General features: G+C 47.1%; 1 protein-coding gene across 1 annotated transcript in view; it reads right to left on the reverse strand.

Annotated features, from left to right (window-relative positions):
- Nucleotides 1-15,240, reverse strand: part of etfbkmt (electron transfer flavoprotein subunit beta lysine methyltransferase) — a 44,690-nt gene extending 29,450 nt beyond the window's left edge. Inside the window, exons 1-2 of the mRNA XM_086008625.1 lie at nt 14,532-15,240; nt 9,509-9,639 (exon numbers count right to left, since the gene is read on the reverse strand). Of these exons, the coding sequence (XP_085864751.1) occupies nt 9,509-9,639; nt 14,532-14,803 (403 nt within the window). The 5' untranslated portion in view covers nt 14,804-15,240. The remainder of the gene's footprint in view (nt 1-9,508; nt 9,640-14,531) is intronic.
- Between the last annotated feature and the right edge of the window lie 469 nt (nt 15,241-15,709).

Genomic DNA, 15,709 nt, shown 5'->3' on the forward strand with positions numbered 1-15,709 from the left:
TAATCTCCACTTGCCTGGATGAGTGCAGATCAAGAAGCTCGACACCATCCAAGATAAAGCAGCCCACTTGATTGGCACCCCATCCACCATCTTAAAACACCACCTTAAACATTCACTCCCTCCACCACTGGCGTACCGTGGCTGCAGTGTGTACCATCTAAAAGATGCACTGCAGCAACTCACCAAGGCTTCTACGGCAGCACCTCCCAAACCCAGGACCTCTACCAGCTAGAAGGACAAGGGCAGCAGGCGCATGGGAACACCACCACCTCCAAGTTCCCCTCCAAGTCACACACCATCCTGACTTGGAAGTATATCGCTGTTCCTTCATCGTTTCTGGGTCAAAATCCTGGAACTCCCTCCCTAACAGCACTGTGGGAGTACCTTCACCACACGGACTGCAGTGGTTCAAGAAGGGCAATTAGGGATGGGCAATAAATGCTGGCCTTGCCAGCGACGCCCACATCCCATTAATTTTACATTAAGTTTGAGAGTGATGTAGTCCAATCTGAAACTAAGGTCTTCAATCTAAACAGAGGAAACTACAAGGGTATGAGGGACAAGTTGGCCGTGGTAGATTGGGAGACGACACTAAAAGGTATGAAGGTGGACATACAATGGCTAACATTCAAGGAAATAATGCATAATTTGCAACAAACATATATTCCTCTAGGGCATAAAAACCCAAAAGGAAAAGTGATCCAACCATGGCTAACAAAAGAAATTAAAGCTAGTATTAAGTCAAAGGAGGAAGCTTATAAAGTTGCCAGAAAAAGCGGTCAGCCTGAGGATTGGGATTTTTTTAGAAATCAGCAAAGGGGGACCAAGAAATTGATAAAGGGAAAATGGAATATGAGCACAAACTAGCAAAAAATATAAAAACGGATTGTAAAAGCTTCTATAGGTATGTGAAAAGGAAAAGACTGGCAAAGGTAAATGTAGGTCCTTTACAGTCAGAGACGGGAGAATTTATAATGGGGAATGAGGAAATGGCAGAGAAATTAATTAAATACTTTGGCCTAGAAATTCAGTGCCCTTAGCGCCGATTTTGCGGCGCTAGAGGGCCTAGCGCTGCAATTGGCGCCGGCGCCTAATTGCCTGGGGCCCTTCCGCCGCAGTAGACCGGTAGCGCTGCGCCGGCACCGATGACGTCATCGGTGTGCGCAGCGTCCCGGTTGCCATGCCGACGGGCCCCAGCGCCGAAATTCAGTTGCGGCCGCCTCGCCCGTGGCAGCCGCAACTAAGACTCTGGCAACAGAGTCCAACATGTTTTTGCGCCGGCGCATTAAAGGCCCCGCGGCGGCCGGCCGCTTTCCCGCCGGCCGCCTGGCCGCAGCTCCCTCCCCGGACTTCCCCCCCCCCCCCGGAACAGAAGCAAGCCCGGCACTTGTCCGAGGTGCCGGGCTCATTTTTAAAAAGATTTTCGCGGGCCGCGGCCGGGTGCAGGCAGCTCCTCCTTAAGGGAAGGAGGAGGCCTGCACTTCCCGAACCTGCCGCACCGCAGCGGGCGCCGCAGCGCCGGAATAGCGCCGAAATTCAGCGCGTTGCGCCAGTTTTCAGGCGCAAACAGCTCTCAGCAGCGCCGGCAGCCGTTTGGGCGCAGAACTATTGAATTTTGGGCCCGACCAGCGCGACTTAGCTCCGGCACTAACTTCCGGCGCTAAAGCCCTGGCTGCGCCAAAACTCAATTTCTAGGCCTTTGTTTCTGTCTTCACGGAGGAAGACACAAAAAACCTCCCAGAAATACGAGAAAACCAAGGGTGTGGCGAGAATGAGGAACTTAAAGAAATTACTATTAGTAAAAAAACAGTACTAGCAAAATTAATGGGACTAAAAGTCAATAAATCCCAAGGACCAGATGACCTACATCCTAGGGTTTTGAAAGAGGTGGCCATTGGGATAGTGGACGCATTGGTTGTCATCTTCCAAAGTTCTATAGATTCTGGAACGGTCCTGCAGATTGGAGGATAGCAAATGTAACTCTATTTAAGAAAGGAGGGAGAGAGAAAATGGGGAACTACAGACCTGTTAGCCTCATATCAGTACAGGAAACTTTCTGATATCCGGCACTGACGGGACCGAGCTAGTGCCGTACCATCAAAAGTGCTGGACATACCAGCATAATGTTGAAACATACGGAACTGAAAAGTTCCGTGTGAATCAACAAACCCTGTTGCAACAGCTTCAAAACAGTCGGCTGCAGCTGCAAGCGTCTCTAGCTGAAGCTGTTGCTATAGCTACAGACCTTGCAGTGCCTGACTGGGAAAAAAAAAGGAGCGAGAACTAAAACAACGGCTCCTGATTTTTGCTGTTAGATCGAGTATTCCGGACATATAAACTCCGGATAAACCAAAGTTTCCTGTAGTTGGGAAAATGCTGGAATCTATTATAAAGGATGCAATAACTGGGCACTTAGAAACTAATAGTAAGATTGGGCAGTGTCAACATGGATTCATGAAAGGGAAATCCTGTTTAACAAACCTATTGGAGTTCTTTGAGGATGTAACTAGTGGAATAGACAAAGGGGATCCAGTAGATGTGGTGTATTTGGATTTTCAGAAGGCCTTCGATAAGGTCCCATACAAGAGGTTGGTGAACAAAGTTAGGGCACATGAAATTGGGGGTAATATACTAGCATGGATTGAGAATTGGTTAACAGACAGAAAACAAAGAGTAGGGATAAACGGGTCTTTTTCAGGATGGCAGGCTGTGACTAGTGGGGTACCGCAAGGATCGGTGCTTGGGCCCCAGCTATTCACAATCTATACCAATGATTTGGATGAAGGGACTAAATGTAACATTTCCAAATTTGCTGATGATACAAAGCTAGGTGGCAGTATCAGTTGTGAAGAGGATGTGAAGAGGCTTCAAGGGGATCTCGACAGGCTCAGTGAGTGGGCGAGAACATGGTAGATGGAATATAAAGTGGATAAATGTGAAGTTATCCACTTTGGTAGAAAAAACAGAAAGGCAGAGTATTTCCTAAATGGTGAAAGATTGGGAATGCAGATGCTCAAAGGGACCTGGGTGTCCTTGTACATGAGTCACTGAAAGTGAATGTGCAGGTGCAGCAAGCCATTAGGAAGGCAAATGGTATGCTGGCCTTCATTACAAGAGGATTTGAGTACAGGAGTAAAGAAGTCTTACTCCAATTATATAGGGCCTTGGTGAGCCCACACCTGGAGTACTGTGTACAATTTTGGTCTCCTTACCTAAGGAAGGATATACTTGCCATAGAGGGAGTGCAACGAAGGTTCACGAGATTGATTCCTGGGATGGCGGGACTAACGTATGAGAAGAGTTTGAATAAACTAGGCCTGTATTCTCTTGAATTCAGAAGAATGAGAGGGGATCTCATTGAAGCATACAAAATTATTACAGGAGTTGATAGGGTGGATGCTGGGAGAATGTTTCCCTTGCTGGGGAGTCTAGAACCAGGGGCCACAGCCTCAGGATAAAGGGTTAGCCATTCAGGACTGAAATGAGAAGAAATTTCTTCACACAGAGGGTGGTGAATCATTGGAATTCTCTACCCCAGAGGGCTGTGGAGGCTGAGTCATTGGGTATATTCAAAACAGAAGTCAATAGATTTCTGACTAGTAAGGGCATATTTTGGTTCTGTCTTCACAAAGGAGGACACAAATAACCTCCCAGAGATGCTGGGGAACATAGGGTCTGATGAAAGGGTGGAACTGAAAGAAATCAGTATTTGTAGGGAAATGGTGTTAGGAAAATTGATGGGACTGAAGGCCGATAAATCCCCAGGGCCTGATAATCTACATCCCAGGGTACTTAAGGAAGTGGCCCTAGAAATAGTAGCTGCATTGCTGGTCATCTTCCAGAACTCGATAGACTCTGGAACAGTACCCATGGATTGGAGGGTAGCTAATGTTACCCGACTATTCAAAAAAGGTGGTAGAGAAAAAGCGGGGAATTATAGACCGGTAAGCCTGACATCGGTAGTGGGGAAAATGCTAGAGTCCATTATAAAAGATGTAATAGCAGAGCACTTGGAAAGCAGTGACAGGATCGGACAAAGTCAACATGGATTTACAAAAGGTAAATCATGCTTGACTAATCTACTGGAATTTTTTGAGGATGTAACTGGTAAAATAGATAAGGGAGAACCAGTGGATGTGGTATATTTGGACTTTCAGAAGGCTTTCGATAAGGTCCCACATAAGAGATTAGCGTGCAAAATTAAGGCACATGGGATTGGGGGCAAGGTATTGACTTGGATAGAGAACTGGTTGGCGGACAGAAAGCAAAGAGTTGGAATAAACGGGTCGTTTTCCGAGTGGCAGGCAGTGACTAGTGGGGTACTGCAAGGATCGGTCCTAGGACCCCAACTGTTCACAATATATATTAATGATCTGGACGAGGGAATTGGATGTAATATCTCCAAATTTTCAGATGACACAAAGCTGGGTGGGAGGGTATGCTGTGAGGAGGATGTCGTGAAACTCCAGAACGATTTGGACAGGTTGGGTGATTGGGCAGAAACATGGCAAATGCTCTATAATATGGATAAATGTGAGGTTATCCACTTTGGTGGCAAAAACAGGAAGGCAGATTATTATTTGAATGGCAATAGATTGGGAGAAGGAGAAGTGCAAAGAGACCTGGGTGTTCTTGTGCACCAGTCGCTGAAGGTAAGCATGCAGGTGCAGCAGGCGGTTAAGAAGGCAAATGGTATGTTGGCCTTCGTAGCAAGAGGGTTCGAGTACAGGAACAAGGATGTCTTGCTGCAGTTGTACAGGGCCTTGGTGAGACCACACCTTGAGTATTGTGTGCAGTTTTGGTCGCCTTACCTGAGGAAGGACGTTGCCATGGAAGGAGTGCAGCGAAGATTCACCAGGCTGACACCTGGGATGGCAGGAATGACGTATGAGGAGAGATTGTGTCGATTGGGCTTATACTCACTGGAGTTTAGAAGATTGAGAGGGGATCTCATCGAAACCTATAAAATTCTGTCAGGCCTGGACAGACTAGATGCAGGAAGGATGTTTCTGATGGCCGGGGAGTCCAGAACCAGGGGTCATAGTTTAAGGGTAAGGGGTAAGCCATTTAGGACTGAAATGAGGAGGAATTTCTTCACCCAGAGAGTGGTGAACCTGTGGAATTCTCTGCCACAGAGGGCGGTGGAGGCCAGTTCATTAAATATATTCAAGAAAGAGTTGGATATATTTCTTAAGGCTAAAGGGATCAAGGGATATGGGGAGAAGGCAGGGACAGGGTACTGAATTTGGATGATCAGCCATGATCTCATTGAATGGCGGAGCAGGCTCGAAGGGCCGAATGGCCTACTCCTGCTCCTATCTTCTATGTTTCTATCAAGGGATATGGCGATAGGGACAGGTGAATGGAGTTGAGGCAGAAGATCAGCCATGATCTCATTGAATGGTGGAGCAAGCTCGAAGGGCCGAATGGGCTTCTCCTGCTCCTATTTCTTATGTTCTTATGAACGAATAAAAAAAAATGAGGATTCTAACTCTTGCCCTCAGTCCTCGAGTAAATAACCTTCCAGGCAGTGATGTACCCACACTGTGGATGGCTGTTGTTTTGCAGCAGTGATGTGAGGACCTTGCCCTAGTGGATCGAATGGTGCAAGCATAATCTAACCTCCTTGGATGTTTTGCTCTGGGCGGGACTATTTTTTAAACCGAGTCTTCACTGTTTGCAGTCGGCTCCTGCTCAATTAGTTCAATAGGGTCATCAATACGGGCCTCAGTTAGGAAGGATAATACTGACCAAAGTTCCTGCTTCTGCTCATTATCCAGTTGTCACGGGTATGTGACTGGACATCAGAAAGGATAGGATTGGACTTGTCTGATACTGTCCCACATCATAGTGGAATAGCCTGCTGATACTCACCATCAAGACTCACAAGTGAAAAGCGACTGTTCGGGTGAGATACCAAAGGGTCGTTGCTTCCTCCAGTACCTCACCCAAATGGCCATTCTTCATGTGTAAACCCAGACAGTGAGTGTTGACAGGCAATATGAGACAGGGCTGGGAGAGCATTAGAACAATACTGGGGTGGTAACCAGGAATCAGTCTGTCAACTCTACTGTTTCAGCTGAAGGACCTGGTATGGGGTGGATCTGCAAAGTAGGATGACATGGGAAGAGATGGTGTGTGCCTTTATAGGCAGGAACATAATCTTTTCTCTTTCCACCGCCCACACCCCTCCACCCTGCCAAAAAAATACCCACCATACTGCTTGCAAGAAAACTCTCTCAACCAATTTCTTTAAGTGTTAGATAAACTCGTGTAATTTGACAGTCGAATTATTGACTACTAGCTGGAGTGCCCGGCAGTGCCGAGGCTTTTTCGAGGGCATGTTGTTGTTGGAAGAGAGAGAGAGAGCGCGATTGGGGGGGGGAGAGAGAGAGAGCAACTGGGGGGGGAGAGAGCGACTGGGGGGAAGAGAGAGAGCGACTGGGGGGAAGAGGGGGGGAGGAGGGAGGGGGGAAGGGGGAGGGGGGAAGGGGGGAGGGGAGGGAGGAGGGAGAGGGGGAAGGGGGAGGGGGGAAGGGGAAGGGGGGGAGGGGAGGGAGGAGGGAGAGGGGGGAGGGAGGGGGGAGGAGTGAGAGGGGAGGGGGAGGAGGGGGGAGGGAGGAGGGAGAGGAGGGGGTGCGAGGGGGGAGGGGGGAGGGGAGGGAGGAGGGGGGAGGGAGGGGAGGGAGGGAGGGGGGAGGGAGGGAGAAAGGGGGGAGGGAGGGGAGGGAGGGAGAGGGGGGGAGGGAGGGAGAGGGGGGCAGGGAAGAGGGGGGCAGGGAGAGAGGGGCAGGGAGAGAGGGGGAGGGAGAGGGGGGGAGAGAGAGGGAGGGGGGAGAGAGAAGGAGGGGGGGGGAGAGAGAGGGAGGGGGGGGAGGAGGAAGAAACCGGGCAGCCCAGACTAAAGATGGCGCTGTTCGGGCCCACATTGAAGTTCCGCCATGATCAAAGATGGTTTCACGAGGAAATTGTCGTGCCGCCAGGAGCAAATATGGCGCTGTGGTGTCGCTGCATTGAACTGCTGCCAGGATGAAAGATGGCCGGGCCCAGTTGCCGGGTTAACCCTCCTCCCCTCCCGATCTCCAGAGCCGGTTGCCGGGTTAACCCTTGAGAGGGGGTGGGGGGGGAGAGGGGATAGGGGGCGGGGGCAGAAAGAAAAAAAAGCTGTCTGCCAGCCTTCAGGGTGGGTGCGGCCAGCCTTGAAGGTGCGTGAAGAAGCCGGCGGCCATTTTCTCATGTCGGTTGGAAGCACGGAAAAAAAAAAATTCTTAATTAAAAACTGCAAAATTTCTTTTTTTTAAAAGTAGCTGCAAGGTACAAAATCGGAAATCTTCTAACTTTATATGTTCTTTCCTTAAAAGCTTTCGGCTTTTGTATATCTTCTAACTTTATATCTTCTTTCGTGAAAAACTTTCGGTTTTTGTATATCTTCTAACTTTATATCTTCTTTCCTTAAAAAACTTTCGCCTTTTAAAAACCAAAAGTTTTTTAAGGAAAGAAGATATAAAGTTAGAAGATATAAAAACTGAATTATTTATTCTCTATCTCTTCACTTACGTTGCAATAGTTGCTGCAGTCACTCCAGTGCTCGCGAAGACTAAAGTAACTTTTATTTATTCTGTCTTATTAAGCATCAGGCCCCGCCCACACATGCCATAGGATTGGTCAACCATCACGTGATGGGGGAGACCGAAGTGGGGGGGGGGGGGGTGAGGGGTGGGAGGAGCTTCCCACAAAACAATTGCCTAGGGTCCAGCATGGCTGGCAACAGACGCCCAGGCTTAGAGGCCTATCTGCAAAAACGGGGAAAGGTAGGAAAATTAATGAGATTAGATAAAAGATTTAGAAAGTAATTAACTTTTTTTTAAAACAATTTCTGAAAGTAATTAACTTTTTTTTTAAAGAATTTCTGTTTTAAAAGGAACTTTTTTTTTTGACGCAGAAAGCAGGAAAAAGAAATGAAAAGTTTGGAATCAAGATGGCGGCGACTCACCTCGGTTCAGAACGATAAGGCCCGCCCACACAGGCACCGATTGGTGGACCGTCAGGTCACCGAAGCGTAGGATTGGTCAATCGTCCCATCACTCGACCATAGGAGGGCCCGGCCGCACGCGCCAGGAACCCGCCGTACGATTGGTCCACCTCGACGTCACTCGATGCTAATGAGCGGATAATGAGCGGAATGTTGAACGTTTTTTGGATACCGCGGGCGCAATTTTTGTCCGGCCGAAACGTAAATATGCTTAGGACGGTTCTGGAATCATCAGCTTTCTTTCGACGTAACGCACGTGTAGGTACGCTCTATAACTTTCGAGTTAATTCAAGACAGACAGACAGACGGAATGACAGACAGAAGTATCCTTTTTTACATATATAGATTGATGAGAGAGCAGAATAAGAGTGTTGGCATCTGAGTGTTGTGGCAGGCACAGTGAACAGTATTAAAGTTCCTTATCTTTCCTACATCTCTGGTCCAGTCATTTCAAAAACACAAAACAAATACCATACCAAACATTACAGGAGCCCTGCAGCGAAAAGGCATAGACTCATTTTGTTTCTGGGTTAAGAATCTAAGTTATTTGAAAATTGTTCCTGGATTCCTGCCAAGTATGTGATTGTCATTTTTTCTGTTTCGAAATTCTATGCTTCCCAAATGGCCTCATATTCACATAACTGTCTGCCTTGTGTCTTATAAAATACGGACTCCTACTGTGCTTTCATGAATCTGTTCCTGTGTTGCTATTAATATGAAATTGTTTTATTTCTAGTGACTGCCCACTGTTTTCGGCCCACATTTACTTTGTTTCACAATGATAAAAGAGTGAGTACAGTCTATGAGTTTGTTTAGTGCTGTAATTTTGAAAGCTTTCAACACTGACTAAATTCACCTTTTTGTGTGGCGCTAAGCCGTACAGATCAGAAGGTCCTAGGTTCGATTTACAATCCTTGCTAAGTTAGCTGATCTCAGATAGGACATCAGTTCAGGTGCTGCAATTATCCACTTCGTTCCTGAGCTAGGGAGGGGGAATAAAAAATCATCCAAGATTCCTGGTCCTGATTACTAGACCACTGATCCCTGCAGTGTGTGAATGTGAATTCTGGGTAGGATCAGGCTCGATGGTGATGCCCTTCACAGTGAAACAATCTGTCAACACTCAGTGACTTAGGTACACACGTAAAGATTTGACAGAAGGACAATGTAGCAGAGAGCAACTGGCATCTGTGAGCCCATACCTAACAAGACTTAGGAACAGGAGTTCAGCCCCTTGAGCCTGTTCCATCTTTCAGTTAGTTCACAGCTGATCTGTACCTCAATTCAATTTACCCGCCTTTGCTCCATATACCCTTGATACCCTTAACGAACAAAAATCTATTGATCTCAGTCTTGAAAATTTCAATTGACCCAGCACTGAAATTGAACCCAAGACTTTCTATATACTGTGCTTCTGATTCTCTTATGACTACAGACACAATTGGATGTCAGTTTTTCCGATTCACTTATGCTTACTTGGGTCAATGTCATTGGCAAGAACGTGTCTTGCTCCGCTCATAAAAGCTGCAATGGCAGAGGCACCACAGCCACTTCCCAGGTCCAACACCTTCTTTGCTTTTGTGACTGCAGGATTATCCAAAAGATATCTAAGAACAATGTTTAGAACAAGCGAGTTAGGACACTTGGACACCCAGTATCTCTGCATCACTATACCATTGCAAGACAATTTTCTCCCGTTCCCGTCTTTCCACTTCCGATGGCGTACTCTTTCTTAGGGTACATTTTCCACAGCTGCCACTTGCCCTATGGGACCTTTTCCTACTAACCATTCTTAATGTCCATGAGCGACGACAGGCTATTCAATCACGCCTGATCCTCTCCTCATGCAATGTCAACATTCTCCATTGGGTCACTGGACAGCAATCCGGAGCCGAGGCTCTTATATTCTCCTCTGTAGCCCAGGATCACTGAAGCCTAGATTGATCACTGATAAAGTGTTCATGTATTGTGACCACTTTGTAGCAGCCTTGGCACAGTGGTAGCACTCTCGCCTCTGAGTCAGTAAAGGTTGTGGGTTCAAGCCCCATTCTAGAGACTTGAGCACAAAATCTAGGCTGACACTCCAGGAACTATATGGTACTGAAGGAGTCCTGCACTTGGATCAGATGTTAAACTGAGGCCCTGGCTGTTAGACATCTCAGGTGGGTGTAAAAGATCCAATGGCACTTGACATGAATCTTGTCATTCATGTGAAAATGACTTATGTAATAATACTGGGCGACCTGCTGGTGGCGCTCTCCAGGGAGAGTATAAATACTCGGGCATGGGCCCAGCTTGTGCAGGACATTCTTTTACAGGAACTAGTGAAGGACACAACTAGATCTCCATGTTGAAAAACAGTTGATTAAAGCCTTGTTTAATACTCAGACCAACATAGAAACATAGAAGACAGGAGCAGGAGTAGGCCATTCGGCCCTTCGAGCCTGCTCTGCCATTCACGAGATCATGGCTGATCATCCAAACCCTAACACCCGGTCCCTACACCGACAGCCATCCCACCCAAGCCCTATCCCCGTAACCCCACGTATTTAATCCCCCCTAACACTAAGGGCCAATTTTTTTTTATCATGGCCAATCAACCTAACCCGCATATCTTTGGACTGTGGGAGGAAACTGGAGCACCCGGAGGAAACCCACACAAACACGGGGAGAATGTGCAAACTCCACACAGACAGTCACCCGAGGCCGGATTCGAACCCGGGTCCCTGGCACTGTGAGGTAACAGTGCTAATCACTATGCCACCAAGTGCCTAGTAGTTTTCTTACGTCAGCACTATTCTAAGAAGAACAGGGGAGTTCTTCCAATGTACTAGCTAATATTTCTCCCTCAAACAACACCTAAAACAGATGATCATTTATTTCTTTGCTGCTTGTGGGAGCTTCAAAGTGACTACACTTTAAAAGTACTTACTTGACTTTGAGACATCCTGAGGTTGTGAAAGGTGCTATATAAATGCAAGTCTTCCTTCTTTCAGTACAATTTAACAACTTACGTTTTCTAAAGTGCCCTTGACAGAAAAACATACGCACTTATAGAGCTTTACAAGGACAGGTGGACGCCAAGCAGAAAGTGAAGGAATTGCAAGGTGACACGGTCGAAGAGATCATTTTTGAAAGCAGGGAGAGAGGTATTAACGCTACTAAACACTAAGTGATTAAATAAAACAATTTTGTTCACAAGGAGCAGTGTCCTTCAGGCATGTTTATTTTGCAATCTAATGTGTAATACATCAATTTTACTGCTAAGTTGAAGTCTACAAATATTTTATATCTAGTTTAGTGCTGTCACTGGAATTTCAGTAAATTAGAATGCAGCATAGTTGGAATTTATCTTTATACTACCAGATCTCCTGTAGCATTGCTCAGAAATGCTGTCTTCCAATATTACAGGTATTATCAATTAAGTGTGACAGGGATAATGCTACAGGAAGTAAGTGTGACACTTACAGGAGGCACACACTGTATGCAAGATGAAAGATATATCTATATATATATCTTGAACTGAGAAACAGAGTAGTAAAAGCACAGATCTGTTCTTCCAGATTGTGTCTGGAGAGAGCATTTTGAGCTGTATAACACCAGGGTGAAATACTGGTGGTTATGGGTCTGTCACTGGTAGCTGTAGAGCACTGGATAGTGCAGGAATAGGAATATGAGGTGAGGAATTAAGAGGTGCATTTAAAAAAATTAATTCTCGGGTTATGGGCATCGCTGACAAGGCCGGCATTTATTGACCACCCCTAGTTGCCCTTGAGAAGGTGGTGGTGAGCCTTCTTCTTGAACTGCTGCAGTCCTTGTGAAGATGCTCCAAATATGCATCAAAGCTTTGACCACGCTCAATCAGCTCCAATGGACGGGCCACATCGTCCGCATGCCCGATACGAGACTCCCAAAACAAGCGCTCTACTCGGAGCTCTGACATGGCAAGAGAGCCCCAGGTGGGCAGAGGAATCGCTTCAAGGACACCCTCAAAGCCTCCTTGAAAAAATGCAACATCCCCACCGACACCTGGGAATCCCTGGCCCAAGACCACACAAAGTGGAGGAGAAGCATCCGGGAAGGCGCTGAACACCTTACGAGTCTCTTCGCCGGGAGCAAGCGGAAGCCAAGCGCAAACAGCGGAAGGAGCGCACGTCAACCCAAGAACCCCACCCACCTACCCCTTCAACCACTGTCTGCCCCACCTGTGACAGAGACTGTAGGTCCCACATTGGACTCATCAGTCACCTGAGAACTCATTTTTAGTGTGGAAGCAAGTCATCCTCGGTTCTGAGGGACTGCCTAAGATGAAGAAGAAGGTAGGGAGTTCTCAGATTTTGACCCAGTGACGATGAAGGAACGGCGATATATGTCCAAGTCAGGATGTTGTGTGACGTCGAAGGGAAGCTCGAGGTGATGATGTTACCATGCTCCTGCGGCCATTGTCCTTCTAGGTTTGGGAGGTGCTGCCGAAAAAGTACTTTGCGACTTTAAAGGATGTTGTCTTAAGTATGACTTTTACCTATTTGGTATGAATACATCAAACACAGTAAGCCAAGTGACAACGGTATTACATCAGGACTATAATAAATGAAATACTAATTTCAATTGTTGAACTTGTTTCTGCTGCTTATTAAAGTGGCATCCAGCGTTGACATTTCAACAAACTCAGTCCTACGGCAAAAGGGGATAAGTTCACCTCAGGACTATAACTTACTTCAGTAGTGCAGTCAGCTTCAGTCTTTCCATACTTTTATCAATGAATAAATTGTGCAGGTACCATGAATACACAGCTTCTTGTTGTGTTAAGCAAATAGGCCTGAATGTGTTCCCATTTTCACAGCACCTCTCCACCCCACGTGATCTCAACTACACTATTTTAAGCAAATATTTGCACGCCTTCGCTAATATTTGTACGATTGGTGCCTTTCCACCATCTACAAGGCACAAGTAAATAGTGTGATGGAATACTCTCCACTTGCCTGGATGAGTGCAGCTCCAACAACACTCAAGAAGCTCGACACCATCCAGGACAAAGCAGCCCATTTGATTGGCACCCCAACCACCATCTTAAACATTCGCTCCCTCCACCACCGTCGCACCGTGGCTGCAGTGTGTACCATCTACAAGATGCACTGCAGCAACTCGCCAAGGCTTCTTCAGCAGCATCTCCCAAACCCGTGACCTATAACACCTAGAAGGACAAGGCCACCACCTCCAAGTTCCCTTCTAAGCCACACATCATCCTGGAAGTATACTGTCACTTCTTTATCGTCGCTGGGTCAAAATCCTGGAACTCCCTCCCTAACAGCACTGTGGGAGTACCTTCACCACATGGACTGCAACGGTTCAAGAAGGCGGCTCACCACCACCTTCTCAAGGGCAATTAAGGATGGGCAATAAATGCTGTCCTTGCCAGCGATGCCCACATCCAGTGACTGAATAAAAAATAAATTACAGTACAGAAACCATGGCATGGAGAAATGGCAAGATGCCATTAACAGTTGCAAATTGTTCTGCAGCTAAAATAATCAGCATCAGATGTTTCAGTGTTAGTACATATTTAGCTGTCCACATTTTAAAGGGGCAATGTGTCATTTTATTTTGGTTTAGGGAAGGAGGGAGATAAACTTGATTTTTATCAAGTGATGTGTTGGAATTTGCAACCTTTTACCAAACTGACCTGTAGAGGGCCACATTTCTTAAAAGCAGAAAAATCAGTGTAGCCTATACGCAAGCTAACTATATTCTTTTCCTGGGGTGGGCTCATGTTTGGGATGCAGCCTATATACAGAGGCAGCCTTTACGTGTATCGGAATGGTGTGTATAATGATCTCAGCAGGTTGTTGGTTCTTTAAGATGTCAAACGAGGGTGCTGGAATAGCTCAGCAGGTTTCTCCCGTCAGCTGCTGAGCACAGCAGCAGGAGGGTCTCCTGATTCAATCCCTAGTTTGTGCCGAGTTACCTGATCTCAGCCAGGGTGAAATTAAAAGTTGCCTCGAGTCTTAAAAGAGGGGAAAATTGTTGGCACTTCGGACGGCTAGCCAGTGGTCCATTCTGGGAAATGCCATGTGTGTTGGGTGTCAGGTGAGGACAGGATTGGTGCTCGGCTGTGATGGTCTCTGTAGTTAAATAGCCTGCCAACACTCACTGTCAGGGCTGACATGCGAAGCAAAATTGCCAGATGGCTCCCGATGGAACTATACCCCCGCCCCACCTTCAAGGGAGACAGTTGGCAAAATTAATTGGTTAAGAACGGTTTGTACCAAAGTTTTAACTTAAACATCAGGATCTTATGAGAATTTTGGATTCACATATGAAAGAATTTGCATTTATATTGCGCGCCTTTTCTATTCTCAGGACATCCCAAAGTGCTTCAAAGCTAATTAATGATTTTTGAAGTGTAATCACTTGCTATATAGACATAAATAAATGCAAGCCACCGCTCATGGGATACAATGTAAAACAGTCCACTCCGTGTGGAGGTGCCGCTCAGTACCTGGACAGTGCCTGTCCCCCCGGCCAGTAGATCGCCCAGTAGGGGTCGCGGAAGGGCCACAGTTCGGGTCTCTGGGTCCAGAACGGGCACCGCGGAGTGAGGAGCCGCAGGCTGATCTCCGGGGTCAAGTGGTCGCTCACCGGCTCGGTGTTGCAGGCGATGAACGTCCTCAAGTCGAGCGCGGAAGGTCCGCTGAGCTGCTGGGAAAGGCGCAGGTTAACGAAAGGGACGCGGCTCGACACTGTGGGGCTGGACAGCCTGGCAAGGAGCATCACTGCAGTCGAGAGCTTAAATGAAGCTCTCCCCCCGCCAAAAAAAAAACAAGCAGCCGGGCCCAACTGCAAATATCTGCCTGAGCCTGATTTATTTTAGAGAAGCCCCTTCAGCAACAGACACTGGTGTATCCCTGTGAGCATGGAGCAAAAAGAAACCACATTACACAACTTCTGTGTCCAACTACATTTGTTCTCCCCACTGCCTACCAGTGCCGCACTCACTGGTTCTGCCTCTAACTTTGTCCTCATTGGCAATGATTTGCTCGGGCTTATACACCAGAATTTCCCCCCTCAATCCTTATGCCCCAGACTCCTTATGCCAACTGCAGTACTCAGGCAAGATATGGTGCCAGCCAGGGTAAGCATAGAAATTTGCAGGCTGTTGTGGCTGCCTCAATCATATGCTGCCTGACCTGCTGAGTATTTCCAGCATTTTCCGGTTTTATTTCATTCCACGGTATTTTGCTTCTGCTTATATTTTGCTGTGTTGGCTAATTTTAAGGGGAAAAGTAGACATGAATATCGTGCATTTTGCACTGATGTGACCAATTAGGGATGGCACCCAGCTATTGCAATCCAACTTGAGACATGTAAAGTTAGAATGTCTTCCTAAAAACAGCTGAATGTCCCTGTATGGATCGTGTGGTGAGTAAGCTGATCTCAGGTGGGGGCTTATGGTGGGATTACTGGTCACAGCAGCCCCAGGGTGGGGGTCCCCTGCTTCTAATTGCAATTCAATGATCCCTTCTGGAAGGTGCATTGACGGAAAGTGGATGCGATGCGACGCCCTATTGGATTGGATGATTGGTGTCGTGCCCTGCCTGGCAACACTCACTGCCTAGACCCTCGCCAGAAGACTGGCCACTTGGCGAAGGTGTTAGACCGCTGCTAGTGACCTTGGAG

Source organism: Somniosus microcephalus, chromosome 16 (genome assembly GCF_052327205.1).
Source record: "Somniosus microcephalus isolate GS21.2 chromosome 16, FLI_Smic_1.0, whole genome shotgun sequence".
NCBI classification, from domain to species: Eukaryota; Metazoa; Chordata; class Chondrichthyes; order Squaliformes; family Somniosidae; genus Somniosus; species Somniosus microcephalus.